Source organism: Podospora pseudoanserina, chromosome 1 (genome assembly GCF_035222485.1).
Source record: "Podospora pseudoanserina strain CBS 124.78 chromosome 1, whole genome shotgun sequence".
Taxonomy (NCBI): Eukaryota; Fungi; Ascomycota; class Sordariomycetes; order Sordariales; family Podosporaceae; genus Podospora; species Podospora pseudoanserina.
Window position 1 is genome coordinate 4678823 of NC_085920.1, and position 15969 is coordinate 4694791.

A 15969-nucleotide genomic window follows, 5' to 3' on the forward strand; every position below is an offset into this window, starting at 1 on the left:
ACCAAGTCCAACCGTTCCGGTCCGCGTTCGCAGCGTTTCGTCCAAGGGTGGGTCGAATTCCGGGCCGAGAAACGGCCAAAGCCGGGAATGATGAGCTAAGAGCAATGAGGTCACCTCAAACTACAACCAGCCCAACTTTCTTTCTCTCCGCCTCCTGTTCGATTCTCTTGCGCCAAAATAGGTAACCGCTGGGTCAAATTCCAGCTCAATCGGCCACGATGCAGTCTACCAGATCAACTGCGCTCTCACGAGCACTCCGGACTGCTGTCCGCAGTCACCCCCACACCGCGAAGCGGCACACTAGCTCAGTTGCTTTGCTGTCACAGAGATTCCAACCTCAGTCGCAACATCAGCAACATCAGCCACAAAACATCCTCTCCCGCCCAGCAGCATCTTTCACACCTTCTCTCACACAACAAACACGCCATGCCTCCTCCTCCACGACCCCCCAAACTGAGCTCCAAAAAACCCCCCTCTACGACCTCCACCTCTCCCACGGCGGCAAAATGGTCCCCTTCGGCGGCTTCCACATGCCAGTCCAATACTCCTCCCTCGGCGTCGCCCAATCCCACCTCTTCACCCGCTCCCACGCCTCCTTCTTCGACGTCTCCCACATGGTCCAACGTCTCATCCTCGGCCCGGGCGCCGCCGCTTTCCTAGAGCGGATAACCCCCAGCGACTGCAAGAATCTCGAGACCCACAAGTCGACCCTCTCGGCGCTCATGACGCTGGATGGAAAAGGTGGGATTTCGGACGACACCATCATCACCAAGCTGGCCGAGGACAAGTTTTATGTTGTGACCAATGCTGGGTGCAGGGGGAAGGACAACAACTATATTGATCGGGAGATGGCGAAATGGAATACCGAGATGGGGCATGAGGGGTTGAAGGTTAGGGAGGAGCAGCTGGATGGGTGGGGGTTGGTTGCTGTTCAGGGGCCAAAGGCGGAGGAGATTTTGCAGGGGGTTTTGGCAGAAGAGGGGGTGGATTTGAAGAAGCTGCTTTTTGGGGGGAGTTTGTACGCCAAGGTGAAGTATGGGGGTGGGAAGGTGAGCAGCCCGCTTTTGATCAGCAGGGGAGGTTATACCGGTGAGGATGGTTTCGAGATTTCGATCCCCCCTCCTGAGACGGTGGGTGTTACCGAGGCCTTCCTCGCTGCTGGGCCGGAGGAGATCCAGCTTGCTGGGTTGGGCGCGAGAGATAGCTTGCGGTTGGAGGCGGGCATGTGTCTGTACGGGCATGACCTCAACGACTCCATTACTCCTGTTGAGGCTGGGTTGAGCTGGATTATTCCCAAGGAGAGGAGGTCGGAGAACGCGGGTTACTACGGCGCTGACGTCATCGCCAAGCAGCTCGTCCCCAGGAGCAAAGGGGGCGCGGGTGTCCATCGTCGCCGGATCGGTCTGCTTGTCGAGGGTGCGCCCGCGCGAGAAGGGGCCGAGATTGTCTCCCGCAGTGAGGATGGCAAGGAGGCGATTAGCTTGGGGACTGTGACGAGTGGGTGCCCTAGCCCGAGCCTGGGCAAGAACATCGCCATGGGATACATCAAGGATGGTTTCCACAAGGCTGGCACCGAGGTTGACATTTTGGTGCGTGGCCGGCCAAGGAAGGCGGTGGTGACCAAGATGCCGTTTGTGCCGACCAAGTACTGGAAGGGAACTGCCCCGGCGTAAGGCCTGTGATCAGGGAAGCAGCGTATTTTTCTTATGAGGGGGGCATGTCGTTCAACACATCGCATCGCAAAATTCGGCGCAATTACAAGGCGGACTCTCAGTGGTTTTTTCAACATATTCGGGACAAGAACCGAACGGAAATGGGATAGCGGTTATACGGAGTTAAATCTAGCAAAAAATCAATGTGCTCTAACATTTCATTTTTCCACGTGTCGTGCCATGATATTTCAAAAGACTGAGATTCAGCGGACACCAAAAAATGTTGAAAAGTTATTATATTCTGATTGTTTATGCTCACCACATCTCCCACTGTAACTCTGGATATCTCAATCTTTTCCCTCAGCCCCAATAGACCCCTCCTCTAAGTGACCCGTAGGTATAAAAAAAAAGCCCCCGTCCCCATCCCCCTTGTCCATCAAATCGTCCGTCGTGAAGGAAGAAAAAAGCATATCCCGAGCCCATGTTGAATGTTCGCCCCAAAAGTTTTCCCACGCCCCCATGCAAAAATAACATAGAAAAACCAACGCTCTGATCAAGAACCAAAGTTCAAAAGCCAATCATGACTCCTAACACGCCCGCCGCCCGCCACCCTTTTCTTGAGAAAAATGGCTGTATGCAATGCAGAAAACGACACCGAAATTCTACCGAGCACCGCCCAGAGGAACAACAATGACAACACAGTTTTTTTTACTCCTCCTGAGCCCATCTCCTTTCTCTGAGGGGCGCTTCTTTTCCGTCTTTTTGTCTTGTGCCTGTCACCTCGTCCTTCCAGGCATAGTACTCTCCGAGCCTGATCTCGGCGTACGAGGCATAATCAAAGTCAATGGTGGAAATCTCGGCCTGGATAAGAGCCCAGATGCCCCAGTAAAACCCTGGGGCGCCGCGGAAGTGGTCAACCTCTGTGAGTAGCTGTTCCACCTCGGCCTTCTGGTCAACACTAGCAGCAGCACCGGGCTTCTTCTCTTCCCGGTAAGTAAAGTAGGCGCGGATGTATTCGTCAATGAACTGGCGTCTCTGAGCCAGAGTGGGAAGAACACTGAAGTCGCAGTCGAAGCCGCCCCACTCAGCAAAGTGGTTGGCGATGTCAAAGGCTGCGGGGGACGGGGTAGCATATTCGTAATCGATGAAGGTGACATTTTCGGTAGCCTTGTCACCGTTTGTTACACCCTGTGAGGTTTTGGGGAGAACGATAACGTTGCCGCTGAGCAAGTCGCAGTGCGCAAAGACCAACTGCAAAGGATCACAGGTTAGCAACTGTATCAAGATGGAATCTCAGGTCAACTTACCCCGTTCACACCCAGGCCGGGCCGCTGGCTCAGCTGCGAGACCAGCCATGTAAGCTCCTTTTGCAACTCGGCTTGACGAGCCCTTTGCGCCTCCGTATCTGTAGGCAGAGCAAAGATCCACTTCTGCATCACAGTCCACACATTCGGGGGCGGCTTTCCTGGGGCAACATTGTCGATAACATTCTGAAACTCGGCATCCCCGAGGTTGCTGTCCAGCGTCATAGGCCCATCTGCTCTCGAGTTCTTGCGGCTGTGTCCCGTGGGAGCCTTGATACAGGGAACCACAGCATGCCACTGAGCCAGACGTTGCGCTACAGCCTTGTAAATGACGGGCTTGCGCAGGTCTTCGGACTGAGTGGGTGATCCCTGGATGAAGCGGTACATCATCCCGTTCTCGAAGCGCGCAAGCAGCTCTGGGGCCAGTCCATGTCTCATCAGCAGCTCATGGTTCTGCGTCTCACGGAACCGGTCGATAATAACATCGGTGCCGTTACCGTAGGCACGTAGCAGAATAGCCTCGCTGTCCACCTCTTCCTTGGAGAGCCCTGGGCGCTTGTTGACCGCCTTCAGCAGGGTATTGGTGATGCCATCTGTGAAGCGCACAAACTCGACCTTGTTGAACGCAGTATCGGCCCAGTCTGGGCGGATCGTGAGGACGAGTTCAAGGGCTGATTCTTCGGAGTTGGCACCGTCGTAGGAAAGCGGAATTCGGCGGATGTGATGGTCGCCAGCCCCGTTCGACTGGTTACCACCGCCGTTGGGGAAAACACCGTTCTCACCGCCCACAGCCATTGGTTCAATCTTTTTCGAATCTGTATGTTGCGCGGAGCTTGTGAAATGTTGAAAGAGGGAGACGGTCGGTTTTCAGGGGCAATCGAATTCGTTATTTAAAGGAGCGCGGGGTCGCAGGGCGTGGAAATGGTCAGGACAATTGCAATTATTAAATCGTCCTGTCTGTGAGTGTGGGGGCACGCCAACAACTCAACAAAATCGAGGGGGGTAGGCGAATACAGAGATCGACTTCGACTAGCAGACAAAACTCTCGAGGAGCAGCAGGAAAAGGAGAGTCGAAGAAGAGGCGAGACCTAGAGGGAGGGTACACCCGATGGGACGGTGGGGCAGCCCTGGAGGGATTGTTACTTTCAGAGTGTGCGGTGTGGAACAACAACCTGGGATGGCGATTTATTTACTTGTTGTGGCCCAGAAACAGCGGTGATCAAGCGAAGGGTCCAGGAAGAGCGAGTGGCTTTGCAGGAGATGTCGGTGAGGGCCTTGCTGCCCAGTTTAACAATCTAGGATGTTTTGTTATTTCTACAGTTTAAGGGAAAAAAGATGATGTTTGGGATTGGGTTTCCTCTCACACGATGCCCTTCTGTTTTAGGATGGCCCTTTTGCAGCGGGATCCATCGCCACACGCTCGCCCCATCCTTTACTGTCACGGGCGTACCGGGAGATCCCCTCTTTCCTTTTTGGCGCATCCATGGTAGTCCTCTTGGCAGTGTTTGTCTTTGAATTCCATGTGAAGTGGCCCGAGCGTTGCGAGGTGACGCCACAGGGTTCCTTTCTTTCGGCATTTGGTTGCCGCCCTGCCACAAGTGCCTGAGTCCCTGTGGTGCGTGCCCCGGAAGACGCCGTTTTATGTCCAAACATCCATCCGATTGCACCAGCCGGCCCTCCGCATCCGTCCTGCCAACCGCTGCTCCGCTCGCCGATTGGGGTCCGCTGATGTGCTGCGCCCCGGTCCCATCCCGTCCCTTGGACACATTCGCACCAGGGCGACCTTGCTGTGCCAAGTAAGTCCTAACGTGAGTTACCAGCTGCGACTCATAGGCAGTTGTGAACCCAGGTCACCACACCAGCCTTGCATTGCCAACTTCTTCGAGATCTCACCTCTTGCATGCTTGTTCTGGAATAATTGCTTTCACCCCATACCGTGGCCATCATGGCTGCCCCTGTTCTCCCTAGCCAGGACAACTTTATGGGAGTTGCACTGGTCATCAACCGCTCCAGAGACGGCCCTCGACTAGTTTTCCACTATCCAAGACGAAAAGTCCTCCCAGCAGGGGTACCAGAAGTTGTCGAAGGAGAAGAAGATTTGGACGACGACGATGACAGATATGGTTGGCCAGAGGCAGGCGCCTCCTCTGTGATGCATGGCGCCGAAATGGCACCATGGAATTATGATGACCACATCTTCACTGAGAGCGGTACACAACTAGTACCCTGGGAATATGTGGCCGGCTACCCGACCAAAGACCTTGAGAACCTATTGACACCAAACAGGGCATACCACAAGAGGCTCTTTCAGGTATCTCTGGACAATATTTACTGTGTCTCATACCCCATCTATGTGCCTGAAAACGGCATGTGGCAGAAGAAGAAGAGGAAAAAGAAGCAGGAACAGGAGCAACACCAAGCCGAGTCTGGACCGGGTGCCAAAGAGGACGACGCACTACCCACCGAGACCGACACAGGCTTCAGGAGTGGTGATAGGGTGGCAAGAGATGGAGAGCCATTGGGTGCCGGAGATGCTGAGGGCAAAGAGAAAGCAGAAAAGGAAAAGAAGGCTTCTATGACGATGTTCAACTTGGTCTTCTTTCTTAGACCCAAGAAGCATGAGGCCAAGGACTTGGTCGACATCATGTACACCAACATCATCAAGAAGATCAACAAAGCATACAAGTACTGCCAGGAACGCAGCGACTTTGTGTGGAAAGAATCCAAAAAGATCCTAACTCTGAAGGATAAAGGTCGCGAGGAGAGTAGGTAGCCCCGTTTTGAAACGAGATGGCTACGGCTGGCTAATTTCGAGATTTAGGAAGAAAAATGAGCTTGCTGTGGGATGAGATCTTGTCGACTTCATCGCTGGCAGCGTCTATGCGCGATCTCTACGAAGCCGTATCCCAGAACAGAATTGCTGCTTTACAACTGTGCACAACCGAGGGGATGGTGACCCATTCGGTCCAGATTCCTGTCCCATTCCACGTCTCTGACCTCCCAGACAATGGAGAGGCAAGTCAGCCAGGCTTGTGGTTAAGTACTGCCAATACGCTGATGAGTGACGATGCGGCGGAAGAACCTGGGTTCTTGGACAAGAACTTTGCTCTATTGCTTCTGGTGGATGAGAAACGTATCATCACTGAGCTACAAGACGACCCGGACGAGTCAACTTCGGCCATGATTGAGTTTGTGAGGCATTGCAAGCCAACTTTGTCGTTCTACCAAATTGGCCAGCAATCTAGTAATGTTCTGTCGCCAACACAGGTTCGCAAGTTCGCCCATCACTTCATCTTTTGGCGCCGAGCCATCGCCATCCCGCCACTACACGCACGAGACATGTACATCGTGAGCCCGAACTGTGACATGCGCAAGCTACCCCAAGCAGCCGCCCATTGGGCCCGCCAGTTCCCTCTCGTGCCGGCCCTTCCCAGCTTCCTCGCCGAGCTGAGCGTTGCCCCCCGTCCATATAAGCTGCACTGCCCGAGTAAGGCTCACCGTCCAACTTACATGGCCATGCTCGCCTGGCTAATTCGCGGCGGCTGGGTAACCCAAATCTGCACCTTTGCCTACGTCGTCGTCTGGCCCGAGATCATCTACGAAGTCGAACACGCCCTCGAAGCCGAGCAGATTGCTAAGGAAAAGAAAGCCCAAGCCATGGGCCGTGACGCAAACAGCATAGAAAGCGACGACGCAGCCACCATCATCTCTCCCACAGCAGCAGCCCTAAGCGACCCCTCCCTCTCCGGCTTCCTCCCCCTGCTCAACGACGACAATAACCCCTCAAGTCCCTCGCCCAACAACCCCATCGCCCCCTCAGTAACCTTCACCGACCTCCCCCTCCCTCTATCCCACTCCCAATCCCTAACCAACGTCCAAAAAGCCGCCTGGTCCACCACCTCCCCCTCCCCTACCTCCCCTCGGAAACATCACCGCCGCCACGCCCTCGCGGGCAGTCATCATCAACTCGGCCACCAATCCCCCGTAATAACCTCCACCTCCAACCTCGACCTAAAATCCCTCTTCCTCCGCTCCCAAACCTCCCCCTCCTCCCCCTCCCTCTCCTCCAGCCAAAACTCTGGTGGCGGCGGGGGAACCACCACACGAGCAGAAGAAATCGCCGAAAAAGCCCGCCTCTCCCGCATCGCCTCGCGAGCAGCCCACGATCTAGCAGAGAGATCCATGCTCCACGCCCGCAAACCCGTTCCCATGGCCACCTCCCACCCAAGCGTCAACCACGCCCGTCATCTGGAGGCCATGACCCCTTACATCATCCTCGATGCGAAGAAAGCCACCGGAAAGGAAAGTTTATACCTCAGCGCGATAGGGAAACGGTTCAAGGAGCGGGCGGCAGAGGCGAAAGCTGCCAGGAGGGCGAGGGATGGTCAGCAGCAGCAGAAGACCGGGAGTGTTACTAAGAGTATGGCTAGTTCTGGTGGTGGGAGGAGTAGTAATATAGGAGGTAAACCTCACATTGGTGGTGGTGTTGGTCAACAGCAGCAGCAAGAGTGGGAGGAGAGGGTGGCCGACGCCTGGCCCATGTTCCTCAAGTACTTCAACGGGAGGTCGGCGCTCGAGAGAATCGCTCTGCAGGAGGAGATGAAGAGGAAGGATGTCTGGAATTTGTTGACGGCTATGAGCGAGTACTTGCTTACTGTTCGTCACTGGTGATTAGCTCTTTGGGGTCTGATTCAAAACTAACAAACCAAAACACCCTCCCACCATGATTAACCAACTGTGCGGATGCGCGTGGATACACCATCCGGGGGGCTCTCTTGTAGATAGATATACGTGTCAAATCCCAGAATCACCAAAACCACACAACAGTAAACAGTGAAGGCATGACGGTGAACTTGTCAGTATTATTGTAACAACTATTCTCGCTGATAACTCCAGAACGAGGCTGGTCAACAACCCTCCCTCCTTCGTTGCCCATGCGAGCGAGCCAGCCATGGAAAGAAAAAGATGAAAAGCAAACGCTGAATGCCATGCTGGGGATGGTCATCTCTCTCTTAACCAAAAGCATCCATCCTCGAAATGAGTCTGAATTAGATAAGGAAAGCCCGACCCCCATAAGTAGATAATTCCATAAGAAACGACCCAGTCCGATCCCGCCCAGATAAAACAAATCTCAAGGTATCATGATAAATAGTGTATGCGAAAGGGAAACCCGCAAGCAAAGAACCGCTCCAGGAGAGAGAGAGGTAATTTAACGCCTGAAAACCCAAACAACACCAGATATTTCCTTGGATACACAAATATGTTCCCTGCCCCGCGGCCAAATAAAACCTCTGCTTCCTGGTATACCAAGCCCAAGCTGAAACCCCCTCGAGTTGCGCCGAAACGACCGTGAAATATGCCTTGAGCTGTCAAACGCAGTAGAAAATGCAAGATGCAGATGCAAACTCTGAAGGGAATCCGTATAAAGCAACCCGGCCAAGCCTCCTTCCTGGTTCCTCCCTCCCATCCCTCCCAAAGAAAACATATGCAGTGAACAAAACCTTCGACAAGCCTGTGGAGATAGTCTGGAGTAAGAAATCATGAAATGGTTCGGTGTCGCCATCACGACATATCCATCCTGCCGTATTCGGCCTCCGATTTGAAAGCCCCATTGTCATTATCATCCTCGTCGTAGTCCAGGAAATCGTCGGCGTCCAGCATGTCATGACCGCCCATGCCATTACTGGGGCTCACCGGCATGTAGCCATCCGAAGTTCCATTATTCCCAGAACTCAGCTTCTTGCCGGCGTAATCGGTGAAATCCGGCACACGAAGATTAGAGCCGTCAGTACGCGAGTAGGTGAACTTGATGCCAAGATCTTTGGACATCATATCCAAGACCTCTGACTGCATACGCTGCTCGTCCTCGGTGATTTCAAAAGGTAGCTTCATGCCCGCAGCCATGAGAGAGTTTGAGAGCTCTTCCACCTGGTGAATCTTGAGCTCGACCAGCCACATGAGATCCCGCATCCAGGCAACGGAGCCGTTGAGAATATCGCCCTTGTTGGGACCCTTGTCTTTCTCTTCCATCGGCAAGCCAGTCGTGATGGATCCAGCGGTACCGCGGACCGCAGCACGAGCACCAGGACCGGCCAACGATGATGTGGCTTGGCCGGGAGTGCCACTATCAGGGGACATGGGAGTGCCGCCGTTTTGAAGAGCTTTGCGGACCTTTTCGTCCTCAAGCCTATGCGTTGGGACGAGTTTGCTGAGATCCTGGATTCTCTCATTGATGTTGTCTCGTCGGCGACGCTCGACCATGTTGTGGGACTCTCTCCTCTTCTTCTTCTTTTGCTCGGCTGTGGACGCTGCTGGCGACCCAAGTTTGGCTGGCATGGAAGCGCCTCCCTTGAGGAGCTCACTCATCTGAGTGTGCATGCCCGCTGTGATGGGGGATGAGAAGCCCGACGCAGATCCGGGAAATGAGGATAAACTATTAGGAGTCCCCATCCACTGTCCGGAATGAGACTTCTCGTGACCCACACGACCAGTTGGTCTGATAGGTTGGGCAAAGGTTGAGTCTGAACCGATCGAGAGACCCATGGTGGCTCCTGTGGGCGCTCTCGGAGCCGATGGCTTGCGTCCCATGACTTGGGGCATGGGAGGGCGTACTGGTTTGAAAGGGAGGTCGGTCGGCTCGTTCAATTCTGGGGTGTAAGCGAGCGGCGATTGCATCGAGACATACGATTGTGGGTGCTGCATCGGGCGGTACTGATTGTACGGTTGGTGCACGTAGGGGCTCTGAATAGGATCACCGTCGGGGGTGCTCGAGTAATTGTCGATGGATAACCCGTGATGAGACGAGCCGTAAGCGCCGTGGGAGAAAGCCATTCCACCCATGTTGTCCATGCCGAAGTCTTGCCCTTGGCCATGCAACCCGCCCTGATGATCTGTCGGGTTAGGGCTTGTGAGACTGTCGAGTAGCTCGTCATCGCCGAGGAATCCGTTCGACACATTGTTCGTGTTTGTATGGCCGCCAGAAAAGTTATTGTTCTGGAAGGATGAACCGAAGTTTCCGGCCATGGAAAGGTCGTTTGGGTCGATTCCGCCATTCCCTCCATGGCCATTCATCGGAAAACTATGGTGTGACATCTTGTCAAAGATGGCGGTTGAGCGTAGAGTGATGCCTCCAAATTGACAGGAAGCGAAAGAGAGAAAGGAAAATCCAGCGAGTGGGCTGACGACGTTTCGGTAAAGCGGACTATCACAGCCTCAAAGTCAGTCGTCGCTGTGGTACTATACACACGGCAGGTACGTAAGGTAAAAGAGGAAAGATGATTAGACTTTTTGGCAGACTAGCGAGGCTAGGAAATGCGCGGCCTACCACCTAGCCTACGAAGCGGAAAATCCTATTAGATGTATTCTTTTACATACCTTTAACGTGATTTGTCGAAGGTCAACTTCGCATCGGGTGGCGTGGCGTGGTGAGGTAAGAGAGGCCAACGAGCGGTTGAAGGGATGAAGATGACTCGACGGTCGGAATGCCCGAGACTCTGTACTAAGACGAGAGCGGTCGGGTCGTTTACGCCAAGTTCCGGGCAGGCGCTCCGAGTCTTTTTTTTTTTTGGTGGCTTTCGGGACAGCGAGGTGCAGAGCAAAGTCGGGATCGTGCGATGAAAGTAGCTGCGACGGGAGAGGCCGCTTGATGGGGGTGGATTGTCGTGACCTTAAGTGCCCTGACGAGAGTGGGTGAGAGTAGTGTGGGTGGAAGTGGACTCGTGGGGTGGGTAAAAAGGTCTGGGGTTCGGAGGTGGAGGCCTAACCCTTTGTGGAAATGGTCGCTAATAAGTGACAGCGACAGGCGGACAATGCCGAAGTGATAAAGGGGGCAGCGCAAGCCAACAAAAAAAAATTGGTCGACTCGAGACAGCGAGGCTGCTTTTCCTTTGGGAGGCGGGAGGAGGATGGACGAGTCGCAGCAAAAAGACCGGGTACGATCTTTGGTGATGGACGGCACAAGTGGATGTGAGCGTCTGTGATGATTCTGGTTGTTTGTTGGAGAAAGGTGGTAACAACGACGGGAGCGGGGGAGGAAGTCGGAGTTTAAGTTGTGCGCGGCGAACAGCTGGAAAAGGCGGGGTTTAAAGTTGGGGGAAGTGGGGCTCTTCAGCGCTGGGACGAGAAGGTCGAGGTTCCAGGGTTCTGGCGATCAGTTTACCGCTCTTCTGGCGCTGGTTGCTCCCCCGTCGGATTGGTTCCCGACGTGCTGCCAGTGGCGGGAATGAAGAATGAATGAAGATCTAGGTAGTAGGTAGCTGAGGGCTGGTTGGTGGCAGTGGTCAGAGCCAACAAGATCTGGTTCGGGAATGAGGCCGTGGATTGGTGCGTAGCACTAAATCACTGTTGCTAGTATGACCAAGAAGGCAGGAAGGGACTCAAAGGGAGGCGGTTGGAGGAGGCAGGTTCCAGTTTATTAACGCGGATCCAGCGGCTGAGGCTGAGTATTTTCCAGTTGGCAACCTGAGTAAAATGCTTTCTCTGGCCACTTCGGATGAGGGCTCTCAGCAACCACCCGGACTCCCGGATGCTCCCAGACTCTCCCTGTTGTCAGGAGCCGAAGGGAACAACGGCCGAGGCGAGTTGAGTCCGAGAGATGACAATGTGTGTTTGTGCCACAATACCTATCTATCGCTTCTCGTCTCCGAATGGTCCAGAGTTGATTGGTTGCGTGTCTATGAGCGCTGTGGTGTGTGAGATGTTCCTCAGATGGCGGGGTTTGTCACTCCGCGCCCAGAAATGGTACGGTAGTCTAGCTTGAGCGTTATTTTTTTCAAGCAGCAGGTCGTTTGTAAGGAACCGTGCCCCGTTTCGAGAGGTTGGGTTCCAAGATATTCAGTCCGGCTCTCAGAGAATCCCTCCGGCTTGCCAATGTTTCTAATCTAGGCGCGTTGACCGAAGGGTTGACAGATGTGCCGTCCCTTTGTTCAGCGGGCTCTGGATAGAAGGGAAGGTGATGGCTTCGGGGGTTCTGTTCTGCAGGGCTAGCCTAGTTGCGTAAGCCGACGTTACGGTTAAGCCAGATACGGAGAAGTACCGATTCTGGGGTGCGTGCGTCGAGATCTCCAACGTCTCCTCCAAGTCCTGGTCTCCACGTGTGGCAGAAAGAAAGGGATTATCCTGCCGTTTGGTTTCGGTTCGGGCACGTGGCTACCGTGGTATCGGACTCTGTTGTATCGGACGTCTTGAAGTGGGTTTCTATCGGGGAAGACAAGAGTGAATGAGTTGTTGATGTGCTGTTGAGTCTCGCGTGATGCATACTCTTCTCGTGTATATGAGCTGGTCTGTAGTGACGGCTCTAAACTGGGCGACGTTACTTCGAGTAGTAGGTAGCCACCGCCAACAACGTTAGCAGCGGGCTCGGAAGGGCAAGGACGAACTGAAGAGACAAGTCCGGGGTGGTTGGTTCACTGTGCATAGAGAATCGTTTGGCCTTTCTTATATCCTTACGACAACAACACCCCCTTTCCATGGATCGCCAAACACAAGGCGGATCAACTTCCAGGCACGTCTTCTGACTCGATGGCCGTTCAAGTTGGTGTGCTGGAAATGGAGAGAAACAAGATCAGGGCGGACACAACAGGGCACACTTTCGAGTCCAAGCTGTATGGGAGGTCTGCTTTTCCAGGACACCTTGCTTCGGCCTACTTCACCGAGCTTGTCCGAATATGACCGGAGCATAGCTAGCTATCAGTGTGACTCCCCCAAGTGAGACATCGGGCCCACACCAGAGAGCTGGATGCGTAGGGTGTGTCTATGCCGCAATTCCAAACCATGGTGGCTGCTGCACGAAGCACGCAAGTACCGGCGCCGAGATCAACGACACGAAGTAGCATCTGCCGCGCACCCATAAAAAGCACCCATGAGAGAGAGAGGATCGGCCCGTGTGGTACAAGGGTACTTTCAAGTAACTCGACAGAGTAATGGGGACATGGAAGATTCTCACATTTCATAATATACACTGTCGGCGTGTTAAAAGGCTGGCCGGTACTCTGAAGCATGTGACAGGCCAAGCAAAAAGGATCGATTTTTCTACCAAGCAAAACGTCTGCTCGTTGAGAGGAAAAACACCTTGTTCCGCTGCCTACCTTACCTGCCACCCCAGAAACGAAAACCAAGCTTGATGCATTCAGTAGCGATGTTGGCCAAATAGATAGGTAGGATTTATCATGTTTCTGCAAACAAGGCTACCTGTAGACGAGCTCATGCCTATGCTGCGCCTCCCCATGCAGCGTCATGCTGATGCGATCCGACATGTCACGACGGATGATGGCGGGTGGGTGGAGGTTGGTGGGATGGAGCTCTTAGGTTGGGCTGGTGACGGAATAAAAAAAGAATGCAGCCTTTTTGACCCCCCCATCTCTCCTCCCTGCAAGCCTTTGCATGCAACCTCTGAAGTGGTCACGGACCACTTTCAATGTCCAGATCGGCCAACCAGAGACTAAAAAATAGTGGACCCACCTTGGCATCAACGACTTCCCATGAACGCTTCACTCCATCTGGGAACCAGACCAAACCCTACCTATGTCTACCTAATCCCGTACCCACGCGCAACGCCCACGTACACCCCAGACGATTTGAGAATCAGATGCTTCACGGCCAGAGGTTTAATATTTGATATTTTTGTGGCGCATAACTCACGAACGAGGCGCCCAGTTCGATAACCGGCGACGACGGGCGCAACTCCAGCTTGTCCAACATCCAGATTCCAGAATCCCAACCCATCCCACCCACACCCACTTGGGCGAGCGGTCCATTATCACGAATCATCTGAGCATCGCTTCAGATCATCGGTTACAACCCGTATGCACGCCGCATGACTGTCAAATCAAGTCTCGAGACAACCTTGAATTAATCATGCGGCTTCATAGGAACATTATCTCCGTCAGATTGTCCACAGTCCTGCTTCCATCTGCCGCGCGCCGCGGCTACCACTTGTCGCCCTAGAGAAGGACCTTGACAAATCTTGGAAAGCGGGATCCGATAACGGCTACGAAACATGGCTTCGTCCTCGTTCCGCGATTCTATCAACTCACTTGGATGGGCGCGTCGCGACACCGACCTCCCAGTTCACACTTCTCGACAAACCGGTCTCTTCTCGTCGCTTCAGTCGTTAAATCCGTTTGGTGACCGGGGTTATGTTCAACTTCCAACAACCCAGGGCCCCGGGGCTCCCTTACCAGCACCCAGTCGTCGCGAGGAGGAGGAGGGGTGGTTTGCATGTAGGTCGACTCAGGTCTTTCTTTTCCGTATTGGCGGACAACAAATTGGGGCAACCCGTTAGCTGTGTATTTCCAACACCCTCCATAACCCCCGTTACCCCTGCGTCGAGGCATACGTGCACTCCCCTTTGTGTGCGCATGTCTTGGCCAGAGGCGCTCAGCGCATGTTTGTGAGCTCGTATTTTTTCTGTTCTGTTATCACTTCGCGTGCTGAATAATGTGTGCTGACCTGGAATGGCATAGTGAGCCGATGGGACCGACTCTTGATATTTGCTGCTTGCAATATTGCCGCGCTAGTCTGCTTCGTCCTTGTTATTGCTCTCTTTCCGGCCCTGAGTCTTGCAAGACCACGTAAACTCATGATCTTGTAAGTGGGCCTTTTCGGATATGTCGGGTTGGTATGCATAGTGGTCATCTTGCTTACAATAATAACAGATGGACACTGGGCTCTATTCTCTTCCTTTCCTCCTTCGCCGCTGTTATGGGTCCATGGGAATACGTGCAGCACTTAACTTCGAGGCCGAGGCTGCCCTTCACTGCTGCCTACTTTGGCTCCTTGGGGTTGACCATTTACTTTTCGATCGGTGTAAGTCGCCTATTGAGACGCCTGCACAGCCCACCATTACTGACTTGTACATCGGCTGCAGCTCCAAAGTACAATCCTCACGATATTCTCAGGCCTTATTCAACTTGGTTGCCTAATCTGGTATCTGGTCAGCTACTTTCCCATGGGATCGAGCGGCCTTCGCCTTGTGAGCAGTTTTGGTGCGCGCAGAGCCGCGACTTGGATGACCGGGTAGAAAAAAGCGTTAGCCATGTAATGTATCAGACACCCTTTGTTGTTGGATTTTTTTAATTGCTGCTGAGGTTCTCATCCTCGGGTTGTATAAATAATAGACGTATGGTATTATTGGATTATTGTTGACGTTATCGGTTACGCATGAGGCGACGTCCTGCTTAATCTTGACCAAACGCTTTCCTGATGCTCACACAGTTCCCATGCCTACCTTGTGAGGACGATGACGGATAATAAAGGGCGGCCTCGGTAATCAGGATATGTGGATAAGCGGGAGCTGCCCGGTGTTTGCGGGGAGGTGACAGAGAGTACCCGTAATTATCACCACGTTTAGCCGATAGAACATGACGCTTGGCTGGTTCTTGGTGTTCCATTTCTTACCGACCTTGAACCTGGACTCTTTTGGGATCTCTCGCTTTCTGTAAGATCGAAGGCATCACCGCAGCAGTCAGAAGCCAAGGACCAGCACTGAATCCTTGGAGACTACAACCGTGGCGCAAGGCTTCCACCGTCGCCATCAAAAGAGGAAAGCTTCCCTCAGAACCAACCGGGTGTGTTTGAGTTGTCAACGTATTCGTGGCTTTTCCAGGAGGCGGCGAATCCTCCCCACCAATATGAAGATGGCCTTTCACATGCGAAGAAAGCCATGCCATCACGGAGATAAGGCAATTTTGCTCCCAGCCTGCTTTTTCATCTCTGCCTTTGTCGTTCAAAGAGGCCGAATGGGAACGCCATACAATATTATACTATCAAACGTGTTAGATACCAGGTTGCCTGTCCTTCCGCTGTAAGTGGACTGGGCCTGGCTTCTCGCTTCGGCCCACCTCCGCAGCTCCACGGCACCGGCCAGTAATGGCTTTGCCCGCTCGGGAGCCTGTACGCAACGAATGCGATGAAACCTTCCAAACTTGTGTTCGCTCTGCCGCACCGGGACTTATCAAGATAGCGGTAGCAGTGGAGATTACAAAGCGACCACCTCTAGATTGTCCAATGTGAAG

At 53.5% G+C, this 15969-nt stretch overlaps 5 protein-coding genes across 5 annotated transcripts; 3 read left to right on the forward strand and 2 right to left on the reverse strand.

Annotated features, from left to right (window-relative positions):
* Window positions 1-218: 218 nt before the first annotated feature.
* GCV1 (Aminomethyltransferase, mitochondrial) lies at window positions 219-1673 on the forward strand (the record flags this gene model as incomplete). Its single annotated transcript, XM_062942631.1, has 1 exon — window positions 219-1673. The coding sequence occupies one exon, from the start codon at window positions 219-221 to the stop codon at window positions 1671-1673; it is 1455 nt and encodes a 484-aa protein (XP_062805561.1).
* Window positions 1674-2009: 336 nt separating this feature from the next.
* QC764_113740 (uncharacterized protein) lies at window positions 2010-4418 on the reverse strand. The gene is made up of 2 exons (XM_062942630.1): window positions 2960-4418; window positions 2010-2903 (listed from the first exon to the last, which is right to left on the reverse strand). The coding sequence occupies exons 1-2, from the start codon at window positions 3749-3751 to the stop codon at window positions 2361-2363; spliced, it is 1335 nt and encodes a 444-aa protein (XP_062805562.1). The 5' UTR covers window positions 3752-4418; the 3' UTR covers window positions 2010-2360.
* Window positions 4419-4586: 168 nt separating this feature from the next.
* npr3 (Nitrogen permease regulator 3) lies at window positions 4587-7788 on the forward strand. Its single transcript, XM_062942629.1, has 2 exons — window positions 4587-5721; window positions 5778-7788. Exons 1-2 carry the CDS (start codon window positions 4902-4904, stop codon window positions 7625-7627), a joined length of 2670 nt encoding a protein of 889 aa, XP_062805563.1. The 5' UTR covers window positions 4587-4901; the 3' UTR covers window positions 7628-7788.
* A 730-nt stretch (window positions 7789-8518) lies between these two features.
* QC764_113720 (uncharacterized protein) lies at window positions 8519-10048 on the reverse strand (the record flags this gene model as incomplete). Its single annotated transcript, XM_062942628.1, has 1 exon — window positions 8519-10048. One exon carries the CDS (start codon window positions 10046-10048, stop codon window positions 8519-8521), a length of 1530 nt encoding a protein of 509 aa, XP_062805564.1.
* A 2926-nt stretch (window positions 10049-12974) lies between these two features.
* Window positions 12975-15146, forward strand: SFT2 (Protein transport protein sft2). The gene is made up of 6 exons (XM_062942627.1): window positions 12975-13110; window positions 13186-13756; window positions 13825-14175; window positions 14419-14542; window positions 14611-14761; window positions 14823-15146. The coding sequence occupies exons 3-6, from the start codon at window positions 13953-13955 to the stop codon at window positions 14973-14975; spliced, it is 651 nt and encodes a 216-aa protein (XP_062805565.1). The 5' UTR covers window positions 12975-13110; window positions 13186-13756; window positions 13825-13952; the 3' UTR covers window positions 14976-15146.
* Window positions 15147-15969: the final 823 nt, after the last annotated feature.

Excerpts from the sequence above, each read along its gene's own strand:
- QC764_113740 (XM_062942630.1), bottom strand. The coding sequence starts at position 3,751 with ATGGCTGTGGGCGGTGAGAACGGTGTTTTCCCCAACGGCGGTGGTAAC. Across the intron at positions 2,904-2,959 it reads CCGGCCTGGGTGTGAACGGG|TTGGTCTTTGCGCACTGCGA; the intron begins GTAAGTTGACCT and ends GATCCTTTGCAG.
- npr3 (XM_062942629.1), top strand. The coding sequence starts at position 4,902 with ATGGCTGCCCCTGTTCTCCCTAGCCAGGACAACTTTATGGGAGTTGCA. Across the intron at positions 5,722-5,777 it reads GGATAAAGGTCGCGAGGAGA|GAAGAAAAATGAGCTTGCTG; the intron begins GTAGGTAGCCCC and ends TTCGAGATTTAG.
- SFT2 (XM_062942627.1), top strand. The coding sequence starts at position 13,953 with ATGGCTTCGTCCTCGTTCCGCGATTCTATCAACTCACTTGGATGGGCG. Across the intron at positions 14,176-14,418 it reads GGAGGAGGGGTGGTTTGCAT|TGAGCCGATGGGACCGACTC; the intron begins GTAGGTCGACTC and ends GGAATGGCATAG. Across the intron at positions 14,543-14,610 it reads CCACGTAAACTCATGATCTT|ATGGACACTGGGCTCTATTC; the intron begins GTAAGTGGGCCT and ends CAATAATAACAG.